General features: G+C 41.8%; 1 protein-coding gene across 9 annotated transcripts in view; it reads right to left on the bottom strand.

The window, feature by feature from the left end:
* The window catches only part of LOC137132500 (collagen alpha-3(VI) chain-like), a 120,198-nt gene that overhangs the window by 16,023 nt on the left and 90,648 nt on the right, over nt 1-13,527 (bottom strand). For 8 of the 9 annotated variants that reach the window (XM_067515032.1, XM_067515033.1, XM_067515034.1 and 5 more), the window contains 2 exons: nt 1,944-2,555; nt 138-755 (listed from right to left, as the gene is read on the bottom strand). In XM_067515032.1, the coding sequence (XP_067371133.1) occupies nt 138-755; nt 1,944-2,555 (1,230 nt within the window). Of the gene's footprint in view, nt 1-137; nt 756-1,943; nt 2,556-4,267; nt 4,868-5,098; nt 5,699-5,929; nt 6,481-13,527 lie in introns of those variants that run through there. The other variant, XM_067515040.1, reaches the window with a different exon arrangement.

Here is a 13,527-nt window from a genome sequence, read left to right as displayed (position 1 = left end):
CCTGATTTGCCAATGCACCATTAGCAAATTATATAATAAAGGTAAAAAAATATTTAAAAAACAAAGTTGATGATATAGCATTTACATCTAAAAGGTAAATTGACATAGTAAGATAATAGTAATAGTAAGATCATTACCAACTGTGACAGGATCATAGGCTCTGATGATATCCTCAATGGATATTGTATTGAGTGAATCAGTGAGTTTTGACTCAATAACTGAAGGTATTTGCTGGAAACGTGCAATTTGAGATGCAAGTTCTGGTTTTAGCGAAATTTGTCTCAGTTCCTCAATGTCTGTATTTTTTGAACCGATGGCAAGGGGTGCAATCCGGTTTCTTTTCAGTTGGTCAGCTGGTATGGATACATCATCTGACGACTTGCCAACTGTAAATAGGATGAGGAACTGAGGCACACCATCCTCAATCCGGCTTCCTGCTGACCTCTGGTAGATGTTTCTGGAAACCCACTCAAGCGCATGGCCTGTGTTTAGCTGATTTCCACCTTTACTTCGAAGTTTTGCCACAGCCTGGCGTACCTCATCTTTAGTAGAGAGTTCATTCAAAAGAAAATCTGCTTTTGGTTGTTCACTGTATTGTACCACTGAAACTCTGACCTTGTCCAATCCTACATCCAGCTTATCCACAATTTTTCTTATAAAATCCCGGATGGCAGGGAAATCATTACGTGCTGCTGTTGTGCCATCAATTAGAAATACAACATCCTTTTTTTGTCCTGGGGTTTCTGGTGGGAAAACTGCACACAAAAAAGGCAAAAATATGTGAATTTACTATTTTAAATGAGATGTGTGACAATCTCCAAATCCCATTTCTGGAAAAGTGAGGATGCTATGTAAGTAAAGAGAATGCAATACTTTACAAATCACATTTCAATTTGGAACCTGGTTTTGGTTGTAAATAATAAAAAGACAATTTATTAATGTATACAATTTATGTTGAAACTGAAAAATTATTTTTAGAAAACTAAGTGCTCATCTTTAAATTGATGCCGTCAATGGATCTCAAACAAGTTGAGACAAAAACTTAAAAAGATGAGTCTTAAAAAGGGGCGAGGATCATCACTTTGTGAAATAATGAAGAATAAAGTGTCTGAACATAAAATTGCAAGAAATTTGGGTATTTCATCATCAACAATAAACAATATCATGAAAACATTCAGAGAATCAAAACAAATCAAGATAAATGTCTGTATGCAAAAGGACAAGGCCAAAATCCAATGGTGAATGGCTTTGATCGTCAGGCCCTGAGATGGCAAATTTTCTGAGAGAAAAAACTGTGTGGACTCAGGAACATCTCTGAAAAATGTTGTCAGTTAACACTGTTCAAAAGCTAACATCTGTGCTAACAACTGTGATTTCAAAAGCTAACATCTGTGATGTTCTACAAACTTTGGGAAGGCACTATTAATACTGAAACATTCAGCTTTTTGTTTTAAAGGGTAGGTCTTGCTTATTTAAGTAAGTGTCAAACCACATACTGCAGGTAATACTACAGTATGGTTCAGTAATTAGTGTTTAGGTACCAAAGTCATCTATTCCAAACATTTGAAGCATTTCTAAGTGAAAAACATGTCAGAAGGAGGCAGCAAATCCTATATCAAGCAGCAATGGGGAAAATTAAGTCTTGCTTTAAAAATAAAAGCAATTGGTCTCCTGGGGTTCTAAAAACTTCCAGAAGGTTCTTAAATGAAGAGGTAATGGCATTCTCCTAAATTGTTTGAAATGTGCTGCTAGTATCAAATTAAAAATTAGCACATATATGTTACACATTTAAAAATAATCAAATCTCTTTGTCCTTGTGGTATTTCCAAATAAAAATTATTTGAAAATCACATTTTCTTTTTATTGACATTTTGCATAGTTTCCCAGTTTTCCTTAAAATTAGGTTTGTGAATTACATTTAAATAAAAGTTGAGTATAATTACCATCAGTGGCTGGGAATTCTGGACGCATCCTGGTAATGTCATCTTCTGACAGCTCAGTGATAGTGGTGATTAAGTTATTTTGGACTGTGTACAGGCCAGGGAGGTCATCTATAGGGAAGGCGAATCTGGACACATATGACACTACCTGGAGCTCTCTTGGATTAACATCCCTCGTCCCAATGCTTAAGGGAAGAACTCCAGATCGTTTAAGGGCAGATGCTGCAACATTGATGTCATCTGTAGATGACCCACTGGAGACGACAATTACAAATTGTGGTACACCCTCTTGCTTCCTGCTACCACGTGCTGCTGTCAGAACATCCTGATTGACAAACTGCAATGCCTGCCCCAGGTTACGTTGTCTTCCTCTTTGATGTGTAATTCCCTTGATACCATTTAAAACACCTTCTTTGGTTGTATGTGAGTTCAGGTACATGTCTGCCTGAGCACTGTCGCCGTACTGGACCACAGCAATGCGTATCTTATTCTCGCCAACATTGAGATTCTCCACAACCCTGCGTATGAACTCCTGGATGATAGGAAATTCTAGTCCAACAGCTACAGATCCATCAACCAGGAAAACGATATCCTTCCGGGGGCCCTGCGTCTCAGCTAAAAGAGAAAGAGACAAGGTAATATGATATACAAATCATGAAAATATGTAATAGTAGCTATAAGGAGGACTGATGGATGATAACCTTTTAATTGACTACTGGACTAAATTGACAGAGGGAACCAAAACTGCCCACAATATGAGAATCAGTTACCTACCTATGACAACTTGATTGTAATGTCTCTAAATCTATTAATAATCAGAATTTAAAAAATTTAATATATATAAATATAAAATAATGATATACAGTACAGTACAGTCAATCCAGTAATCCCATTATTATCATTTCTAATAAATCTTATTTTGTTTACCTAAATGTCCATCTGACTTGCTATCTCTTTATTGTTTATGTGATATGGGATACTTTCACTTTTTTAGTTTAAGTAAAATCTGCTTTTTTCTAATGACTGCTACCCTTACTAGTATCAGGACACCAAAAGAAGCAACCAGATGTTAATATAAATTAATAGAAAAGAATAAATATGAAAGGTATTACAAAAAACTGTGAGAGTATTAGTGAAATGAACATGAGAACAACTGGCTGCTGACATTGAAGTGCAGTGAAGTACAGTATGCCACAAATGTTTAAACTGCATACTTAGAATGGGACAAAAACTAAAATTACATGATGAAATCAGAGAGGACTGCTAAGTCTAGAAAGACAAGTTCAAAGTTAAAGGCCTGAATTAAAGCCTGTCCAGAGATAAAGACAACCAAGGAAGGTGAATTACAACCGGTCCATTCTATAACAGAAGAGCCTCAAATGCTCACTGAATACACAAGCTCTGTTGCTCTGGAACCTGAGATGTCACAAACAACATAAACAACATTTAAAAAAAAAACTGCATTTGGCCTAATATTGGCTTTATGTGGAAAGAATCATAAAATCCCCGGTCAGTGAAGTCAGACAATTTGATACCAGTCAATGAGCATGACTGGTATCAAATGCTATCTTCTGTAACTCTAAACTGTCAGATGTTTTAATGTTACTATACCTATGGTGAATTATGCTTTTATAAATTCGTCAATTTTTGCCTTTTAATGCGTTTTAGTTGACATTAGACAATACAGAAAGACAAGAAAAGGAGGCAGAGAGGTGTCAAATCATGAAGATCGGGGTAGGCATCCAAACAACTTAACCTCGGTAAACTACGTTTTTTAAAATCCTACCAATGACATTATTTTGAACCATACAATGGTGGTTTGTTACCTTATTTTATGAATGACAAGTAAGAGAACTACCATGAGGTCCCTAAAAAGATAACTGATTAACAAAAAATATACGTGATGTGTGCACAGTTTGTTTTCACAGATAATAGAATACTAAAGCAGAAAACAGAATATTAAAGCAGGCTAGCAGTATTTAAAATTTTCGCTCACAATTGATAATTCAACGGTGAAGTTTAAAAGCATGTAGCAATTTTTAGTTTTCTTTACAACACCAAAAAAGCATGCAAGCAGTGCTTTCGACATATACAATTGGAACTGATTCAAAACATTTGTCATAATGAAATGTTCGCCTTCATTGTGGGGGGAGTAACTCAACTTACACTTAATATTAATATGTTGTACAACAACATTTACTGTTGGCTTTCTTGGTAGCCTTGTGATTTCTGCATATCAAACTTGAAACATATTTAGGTTTATGTATAATGTATGTTATATGTGAAAGTTATGAAATCATCATTGTAAAAAGGCTTCACTTTCTTACCAGTTACTGTTGGTGTTATGGGCGTGGCCCTCACTACAACTGTGCTCATTATAGAGGAGAGCTGTTCTTGAACACTGGGAAGTTGAGTAAACTCAGACACAGATAAAGTACTACTGGGATCATGGGATATCTTCTGCAGTTCAGTGAGATCAGACCCCCTGGTTCCAATTGCAAAGGTCTGTACACCCATCTGCTTGAGAGCAGAGGCTGGTGCATCCACACTGTCAGATGACCTTCCACCATTTAGCAATATTAGCACCTGTGGAACTCTGTCCAGGTGCCTGCGTCCTGCAGAAGCTGTGAAAACATTGTCTCTTAAGAACCGGAGAGCGGCTCCAGTGTTGAGGGGTCTGCCGCCCTTGTGCCTTAAGCCTCTGACAGCATCAAGGATCTCGCCTTCCGTGGTGTATGTGTTCAGATAGAACTGGACAGCTGGGTCTCTGCTGTACTGAACCACTGAGACCCGGTCTTTGTCATTATCCACACTCAGTGTCTCTACTACTCTCTGGACAAAGTCTCTCATAGCTGGGAATCCAGTTCTAGTGCCATCAGATCCATCCAACAAAAACACAACATCCCTTCCTGTTGGCTTTTTCTCCACTAAGGGACATAAGATATAAGATTTATGTAGGGTCATGTGGCAAAAGTGTCCTGTGTCAATTTCACAATATGAAATCTAACCTCAACCTTTGTGAATAAATTATCAATGCTGGCACAAGTGATCTGTCAAAGTGGAACTGCCTGAGCTGAATTTTGTGAAATTCCTGATCAATTTACTTGCTTTTGTGTGCTACCATTATTGTGCAATGTACAAATGCTTCACTTTCTTACCAGGTACTGCTGGTGTTATGGGCGTGGCCCTCACTAGAACTGTGCTCATTACAGAGGAGAGCTGTTCTTCAACATTGGGAAGTTCAGTAAATTCAGACACAAATAACGTACTAGTGGAATCATGAGATATTTTTTGCAGTTCATTGAGATCAGAGCTCCTGGTTCCAATTGCAAAGGTCTGTACACCCATCTGCTTGAGAGCAGAGGCTGGTGCATCCACACTGTCAGATGAGCTTCCACCACATAGCAATATTAGCATCTGTGGAACTCTGTCCAGGCTCCTGCTTCCTGCAGAAGCCGTGAAGACATTGTCCCTCAAGAACTGGAGAGCAGCTCCAGTGTTGAGGGGTCTGCCGCCCTTGTGCCTCAAACCTCTGACAGTATCAAGGATCTCGCCTTTCGTGGTATATGTGTTCAGATAGAACTGGACAGCTGGGTCTCTGCTGTATTGAACCAATGAAATGCGGTCTTTATCATTTTCCACATTTAGTTTCTCTACTACTCTATGGACAAAGTCTCTCATAGCTGGGAATCCAGTTCTAGTACCATCAGATCCATCCAACAAAAACACAACATCCCTTCCTGTTGGCTTTTTCTCTCCTAAGGGACATAAAATATTAGATTTATTTAGGTTGATGTTTTACAAGTTTCCCCTGTTAAAGTCACAATATGAAATCTAACCTCAACCTTTGTGAATAAATTATCTATGCTGGCACAAGTGATCTGTTAAAGTGGAACTGCCTGAGCTGAATTTTGTGAAATTCAGGATCAATATACTTGCTTTAGTATGCTACCATTATTGTGCAATGTAAAAGGGCTTCACTTTCTTACCAGGTACTGTTGGTGTTTTGGGCGTGGCCCTCACTAGAACTGTGCTCATTACAGAGGAGAGCTGTTCTTGAACACTGGGAAGTTCAGTAAACTCAGAAACAAATAGGGTACTACTGGGATCATGGGATATCTTCTGCAGTTCAGTGAGATCAGAGCTCCTGGTTCCAATTGCAAAGGTCTGTACACCCATCTGCTTGAGAGCAGAGGCTGGTGCATCCACACTGTCAGATGACCTTCCACCACTTAGCAATATTAGCACCTGTGGTACTCTGTCCAGGTGTCTGCTTCCTGCAGAAGCTGTGAAGACATTGTCTCTCAAGAACTGGAGAGCGGCTCCAGTGTTGAGGGGTCTGCCGCCCTTGTGCCTTAAGCCTCTGACAGTATCAAGGATCTCGCCTTCCGTGGTGTATGTGTTCAGATAGAACTGGACAGCTGGGTCTCTGCTGTATTGAACCACTGAGACGCGGTCTTTGTCATCATCCACACTCAATGTCTGTACTACTCTCTGGACAAAGTCTCTCATAGCTGGGAATCCAGTTCTAGTGCCATCAGATCCATCCAACAAAAACACAACATCCCTTCCTGTTGGCTTTTTCTCCACTAAGAGACATAAGATATAAGATTTATTTAGGGTCATGTGGAAAAAGTGTCTTGTGTCAAAGTCAGAATATGAAATCTAACCTCAACCTTTGTGAATAAATTATCAATGCTGGCACAAGTGATCTGTTAAAGTGGAACTGCCTGAGCTGAATTTTGTGAAATTCAGGATCAATTTACTTGCTTTTGTGTGCCACCATTATTGTGCAATGTAAAAAGGCTTCACTTTCTTACCAGTTACTGTTGGTGTTATGGGCGTGGCCCTCACTAGAACTTTGCTCATCACAGAGGAGAGCTGTTCTTGAACACTTGGAAGTTGAGTAAACTCAGACACAGATAAAGTACTACTGGGATCATGGGATATCTTCTGCAGTTCAGTGAGATCAGAGCTCCTGGTTCCAATTGCAAAGGTCTGTACACCCATCTGCTTGAGAGCAGAGGCTGGTGCATCCACACTGTCAGATGACCTTCCTCCACTTAGCAATATTAGCACCTGTGGAACTCTGTCCAGGTGCCTGCTTCCTGCAGAAGCTGTGAAGACATTGTTTCTCAAGAACTGGAGAGCGGCTCCAGTGTTGAGGGGTCTGCCGCCCTTGTGGCTCAAACCTCTGACAGTATCAAGGATCTCGCCTTCCGTGGTGTATGTGTTCAGATAGAACTGGACAGCTGGGTCTCTGCTGTACTGAACCACTGAGACGCGGTCTTTGTCATCATCCACACTCAGTGTCTGTACTACTCTCTGGACAAAGTCTCTCATAGCTGGGAATCCAGTTCTAGTGCCATCAGATCCATCCAACAAAAACACAACATCCCTTCCTGTTGGCTTTTTCTCCACTAAGAGACATAAGATATAAGATTTATTTAGGGTCATGTGGTAAAAGTGTCTCGTGTCAAAGTCAGAATATGAAATCTAACCTCAACCTTTGTGAATAAATTATCAATGCTGGCACAAGTGATCTGTTAAAGTGGAACTGCCTGAGCTGAATTTTTTGAAATTCAGGATCAATTTACTTGCTTTTGTGTGCTACCATTATTGTGCAATGTAAAAAGGCTTCACTTTCTTACCAGTTACTGTTGGTGTTATGGGCGTGGCCCTCACTAGAACTTTGCTCATCACAGAGGAGAGCTGTTCTTGAACACTTGGAAGTTCAGTAAACTCAGACACAGATAAAATACTACTGGGATCATGGGATATCTTCTGCAGTTCAGTGAGATCAGAGCTCCTGGTTCCAATTGCAAAGGTCTGTACACCCATCTGCTTGAGAGCAGAGGCTGGTGCATCCACACTGTCAGATGACCTTCCACCACTTAGCAATATTAGCACCTGTGGTACTCTGTCCAGGTGTCTGCTTCCTGCAGAAGCTGTGAAGACATTGTCTCTCAAGAACTGGAGAGCGACTCCAGTGTTGAGGGGTCTGCCGCCCTTGTGCCTTAAGCCTCTGACAGTATCAAGGATCTCGCCTTCCGTGGTGTATGTGTTCAGATAGAACTGGACAGCTGGGTCTCTGCTGTACTGAACCACTGAGACGCGGTCTTTGTCATCATCCACACTCAGTGTCTGTACTACTCTCTGGACAAAGTCTCTCATAGCTGGGAATCCAGTTCTAGTGCCATCAGATCCATCCAACAAAAACACAACATCCCTTCCTGTTGGCTTTTTCTCCACTAAGAGACATAAGATATAAGATTTATTTAGGGTCATGTGGCAAAAGTGTCTTGTGTCAAAGTCACAATAAGAAATCTAACCTCAACCTTTGTGAATAAATTATCAATGCTGGCACAAGTGATCTGTCAAAGTGGAACTGCCTGAGCTGAATTTTGTGAAATTCAGGATCAATTTACTTGCTTTTGTGTGCTACCATTATTGTGCAATGTACAAAGGCTTCACTTTCTTACCAGTTACTGTTGGTGTTATGGGCGTGGCCCTCACTAGAACTTTGCTCATCACAGAGGAGAGCTGTTCTTGAACACTTGGAAGTTCAGTAAACTCAGACACAGATAAAATACTACTGGGATCATGGGATATCTTCTGCAGTTCAGTGAGATCAGAGCTCCTGGTTCCAATTGCAAAGGTCTGTACACCCATCTGCTTGAGAGCAGAGGCTGGTGCATCCACACTGTCAGATGACCTTCCACCACTTAGCAATATTAGCACCTGTGGTACTCTGTCCAGGTGTCTGCTTCCTGCAGAAGCTGTGAAGACATTGTCTCTCAAGAACTGGAGAGCGGCTCCAGTGTTGAGGGGTCTGCCGCCCTTGTGCCTTAAGCCTCTGACAGTATCAAGGATTTCGCCTTCCGTGGTGTATGTGTTCAGATAGAACTGGACAGCTGGGTCTCTGCTGTATTGAACCACTGAGACGCGGTCTTTGTCATCATCCACACTCAATGTCTGTACTACTCTCTGGACAAAGTCTCTCATAGCTGGGAATCCAGTTCTAGTGCCATCAGATCCATCCAACAAAAACACAACATCCCTTCCTGTTGGCTTTTTCTCCACTAAGAGACATAAGATATAAGATTTATTTAGGGTCATGTGGAAAAAGTGTCTTGTGTCAAAGTCAGAATATGAAATCTAACCTCAACCTTTGTGAATAAATTATCAATGCTGGCACAAGTGATCTGTTAAAGTGGAACTGCCTGAGCTGAATTTTGTGAAATTCAGGATCAATTTACTTGCTTTTGTGTGCTACCATTATTGTGCAATGTAAAAAGGCTTCACTTTCTTACCAGTTACTGTTGGTGTTATGGGCGTGGCCCTCACTAGAACTTTGCTCATCACAGAGGAGAGCTGTTCTTGAACACTTGGAAGTTCAGTAAACTCAGACACAGATAAAGTACTACTGGGATCATGGGATATCTTCTGCAGTTCAGTGAGATCAGAGCTCCTGGTTCCAATTGCAAAGGTCTGTACACCCATCTGCTTGAGAGCAGAGGCTGGTGCATCCACACTGTCAGATGACCTTCCTCCACTTAGCAATATTAGCACCTGTGGAACTCTGTCCAGGTGCCTGCTTCCTGCAGAAGCTGTGAAGACATTGTTTCTCAAGAACTGGAGAGCAGCTCCAGTGTTGAGGGGTCTGCCGCCCTTGTGGCTCAAACCTCTGACAGTATCAAGGAGCTCGCCTTCCGTGGTGTATGTGTTCAGATAGAACTGGACAGCTGGGTCTCTGCTGTACTGAACCACTGAGACGCGGTCTTTGTCATCATCCACACTCAGTGTCTGTACTACTCTCTGGACAAAGTCTCTCATAGCTGGGAATCCAGTTCTAGTGCCATCAGATCCATCCAACAAAAACACAACATCCCTTCCTGTTGGCTTTTTCTCCACTAAGAGACATAAGATATAAGATTTATTTAGGGTCATGTGGAAAAAGTGTCTTGTGTCAAAGTCAGAATATGAAATCTAACCTCAACCTTTGTGAATAAATTATCAATGCTGGCACAAGTGATCTGTTAAAGTGGAACTGCCTGAGCTGAATTTTGTGAAATTCAGGATCAATTTACTTGCTTTTGTGTGCTACCATTATTGTGCAATGTAAAAAGGCTTCACTTTCTTACCAGTTACTGTTGGTGTTATGGGCGTGGCCCTCACTAGAACTTTGCTCATCACAGAGGAGAGCTGTTCTTGAACACTTGGAAGTTGAGTAAACTCAGACACAGATAAAGTACTACTGGGATCATGGGATATCTTCTGCAGTTCAGTGAGATCAGAGCTCCTGGTTCCAATTGCAAAGGTCTGTACACCCATCTGCTTGAGAGCAGAGGCTGGTGCATCCACACTGTCAGATGACCTTCCTCCACTTAGCAATATTAGCACCTGTGGAACTCTGTCCAGGTGCCTGCTTCCTGCAGAAGCTGTGAAGACATTGTTTCTCAAGAACTGGAGAGCGGCTCCAGTGTTGAGGGGTCTGCCGCCCTTGTGGCTCAAACCTCTGACAGTATCAAGGAGCTCGCCTTCCGTGGTGTATGTGTTCAGATAGAACTGGACAGCTGGGTCTCTGCTGTACTGAACCACTGAGACGCGGTCTTTGTCATCATCCACACTCAGTGTCTGTACTACTCTCTGGACAAAGTCTCTCATAGCTGGGAATCCAGTTCTAGTGCCATCAGATCCATCCAACAAAAACACAACATCCCTTCCTGTTGGCTTTTTCTCCACTAAGAGACATAAGATATAAGATTTATTTAGGGTCATGTGGTAAAAGTGTCTCGTGTCAAAGTCAGAATATGAAATCTAACCTCAACCTTTGTGAATAAATTATCAATGCTGGCACAAGTGATCTGTTAAAGTGGAACTGCCTGAGCTGAATTTTGTGAAATTCAGGATCAATTTACTTGCTTTTGTGTGCTACCATTATTGTGCAATGTAAAAAGGCTTCACTTTCTTACCAGTTACTGTTGGTGTTATGGGCGTGGCCCTCATTAGAACTTTGCTCATCACAGAGGAGAGCTGTTCTTGAACACTGGGAAGTTGAGTAAACTCAGACACAGATAAAGTACTACTGGGATCATGGGATATCTTCTGCAGTTCAGTGAGATCAGAGCTCCTGGTTCCAATTGCAAAGGTCTGTACACCCATCTGCTTGAGAGCAGAGGCTGGTGCATCCACACTGTCAGATGACCTTCCTCCACTTAGCAATATTAGCACCTGTGGAACTCTGTCCAGGTGCCTGCTTCCTGCAGAAGCTGTGAAGACATTGTTTCTCAAGAACTGGAGAGCAGCTCCAGTGTTGAGGGGTCTGCCGCCCTTGTGGCTCAAACCTCTGACAGTATCAAGGAGCTCGCCTTCCGTGGTGTATGTGTTCAGATAGAACTGGACAGCTGGGTCTCTGCTGTACTGAACCACTGAGACGCGGTCTTTGTCATCATCCACACTCAGTGTCTGTACTACTCTCTGGACAAAGTCTCTCATAGCTGGGAATCCAGTTCTAGTGCCATCAGATCCATCCAACAAAAACACAACATCCCTTCCTGTTGGCTTTTTCTCCACTAAGAGACATAAGATATAAGATTTATTTAGGGTCATGTGGAAAAAGTGTCTTGTGTCAAAGTCAGAATATGAAATCTAACCTCAACCTTTGTGAATAAATTATCAATGCTGGCACAAGTGATCTGTTAAAGTGGAACTGCCTGAGCTGAATTTTGTGAAATTCAGGATCAATTTACTTGCTTTTGTGTGCTACCATTATTGTGCAATGTAAAAAGGCTTCACTTTCTTACCAGTTACTGTTGGTGTTATGGGCGTGGCCCTCACTAGAACTTTGCTCATCACAGAGGAGAGCTGTTCTTGAACACTTGGAAGTTCAGTAAACTCAGACACAGATAAAATACTACTGGGATCATGGGATATCTTCTGCAGTTCAGTGAGATCAGAGCTCCTGGTTCCAATTGCAAAGGTCTGTACACCCATCTGCTTGAGAGCAGAGGCTGGTGCATCCACACTGTCAGATGACCTTCCACCACTTAGCAATATTAGCACCTGTGGTACTCTGTCCAGGTGTCTGCTTCCTGCAGAAGCTGTGAAGACATTGTTTCTCAAGAACTGGAGAGCGGCTCCAGTGTTGAGGGGTCTGCCGCCCTTGTGCCTTAAGCCTCTGACAGTATCAAGGATCTCGCCTTCTGTGGTGTATGTGTTCAGATAGAACTGGACAGCTGGGTCTCTGCTGTATTGAACCACTGAGACGCGGTCTTTGTCATCATCCACACTCAATGTCTGTACTACTCTCTGGACAAAGTCTCTCATAGCTGGGAATCCAGTTCTAGTGCCATCAGATCCATCCAACAAAAACACAACATCCCTTCCTGTTGGCTTTTTCTCCACTAAGAGACATAAGATATAAGATTTATTTAGGGTCATGTGGAAAAAGTGTCTTGTGTCAGAGTCACAATAAGAAATCTAACCTCAACCTTTGTGTATAAATTATCAATGCTGGCACAAGTGATCTGTTAAAGTGGAACTGCCTGAGCTGAATTTTTTGAAATTCAGGATCAATTTACTTGCTTTTGTGTGCTACCATTATTGTGCAATGTAAAAAGGCTTCACTTTCTTACCAGTTACTGTTGGTGTTATGGGCGTGGCCCTCACTAGAACTTTGCTCATCACAGAGGAGAGCTGTTCTTGAACACTTGGAAGTTCAATAAACTCAGACACAGATAAAGTACTACTGGGATCATGGGATATCTTCTGCAGTTCAGTGAGATCAGAGCTCCTGGTTCCAATTGCAAAGGTCTGTACACCCATCTGCTTGAGAGCAGAGGCTGGTGCATCCACACTGTCAGATGACCTTCCTCCACTTAGCAATATTAGCACCTGTGGAACTCTGTCCAGGTGCCTGCTTCCTGCAGAAGCTGTGAAGACATTGTTTCTCAAGAACTGGAGAGCGGCTCCAGTGTTGAGGGGTCTGCCGCCCTTGTGGCTCAAACCTCTGACAGTATCAAGGATCTCGCCTTCCGTGGTGTATGTGTTCAGATAGAACTGGACAGCTGGGTCTCTGCTGTACTGAACCACTGAGACGCGGTCTTTGTCATCATCCACACTCAGTGTCTGTACTACTCTCTGGACAAAGTCTCTCATAGCTGGGAATCCAGTTCTAGTGCCATCAGATCCATCCAACAAAAACACAACATCCCTTCCTGTTGGCTTTTTCTCCACTAAGAGACATAAGATATAAGATTTATTTAGGGTCATGTGGTAAAAGTGTCTCGTGTCAAAGTCAGAATATGAAATCTAACCTCAACCTTTGTGAATAAATTATCAATGCTGGCACAAGTGATCTGTTAAAGTGGAACTGCCTGAGCTGAATTTTTTGAAATTCAGGATCAATTTACTTGCTTTTGTGTGCTACCATTATTGTGCAATGTAAAAAGGCTTCACTTTCTTACCAGTTACTGTTGGTGTTATGGGCGTGGCCCTCACTAGAACTTTGCTCATCACAGAGGAGAGCTGTTCTTGAACACTTGGAAGTTCAATAAACTCAGACACAGATAAAGTACTACTGGGA

Source organism: Channa argus, chromosome 9, assembly GCF_033026475.1.
Source record: "Channa argus isolate prfri chromosome 9, Channa argus male v1.0, whole genome shotgun sequence".
Lineage (NCBI taxonomy): Eukaryota > Metazoa > Chordata > Actinopteri > Anabantiformes > Channidae > Channa > Channa argus.
This window is presented reverse-complemented; position numbering and strand designations above follow the sequence as displayed.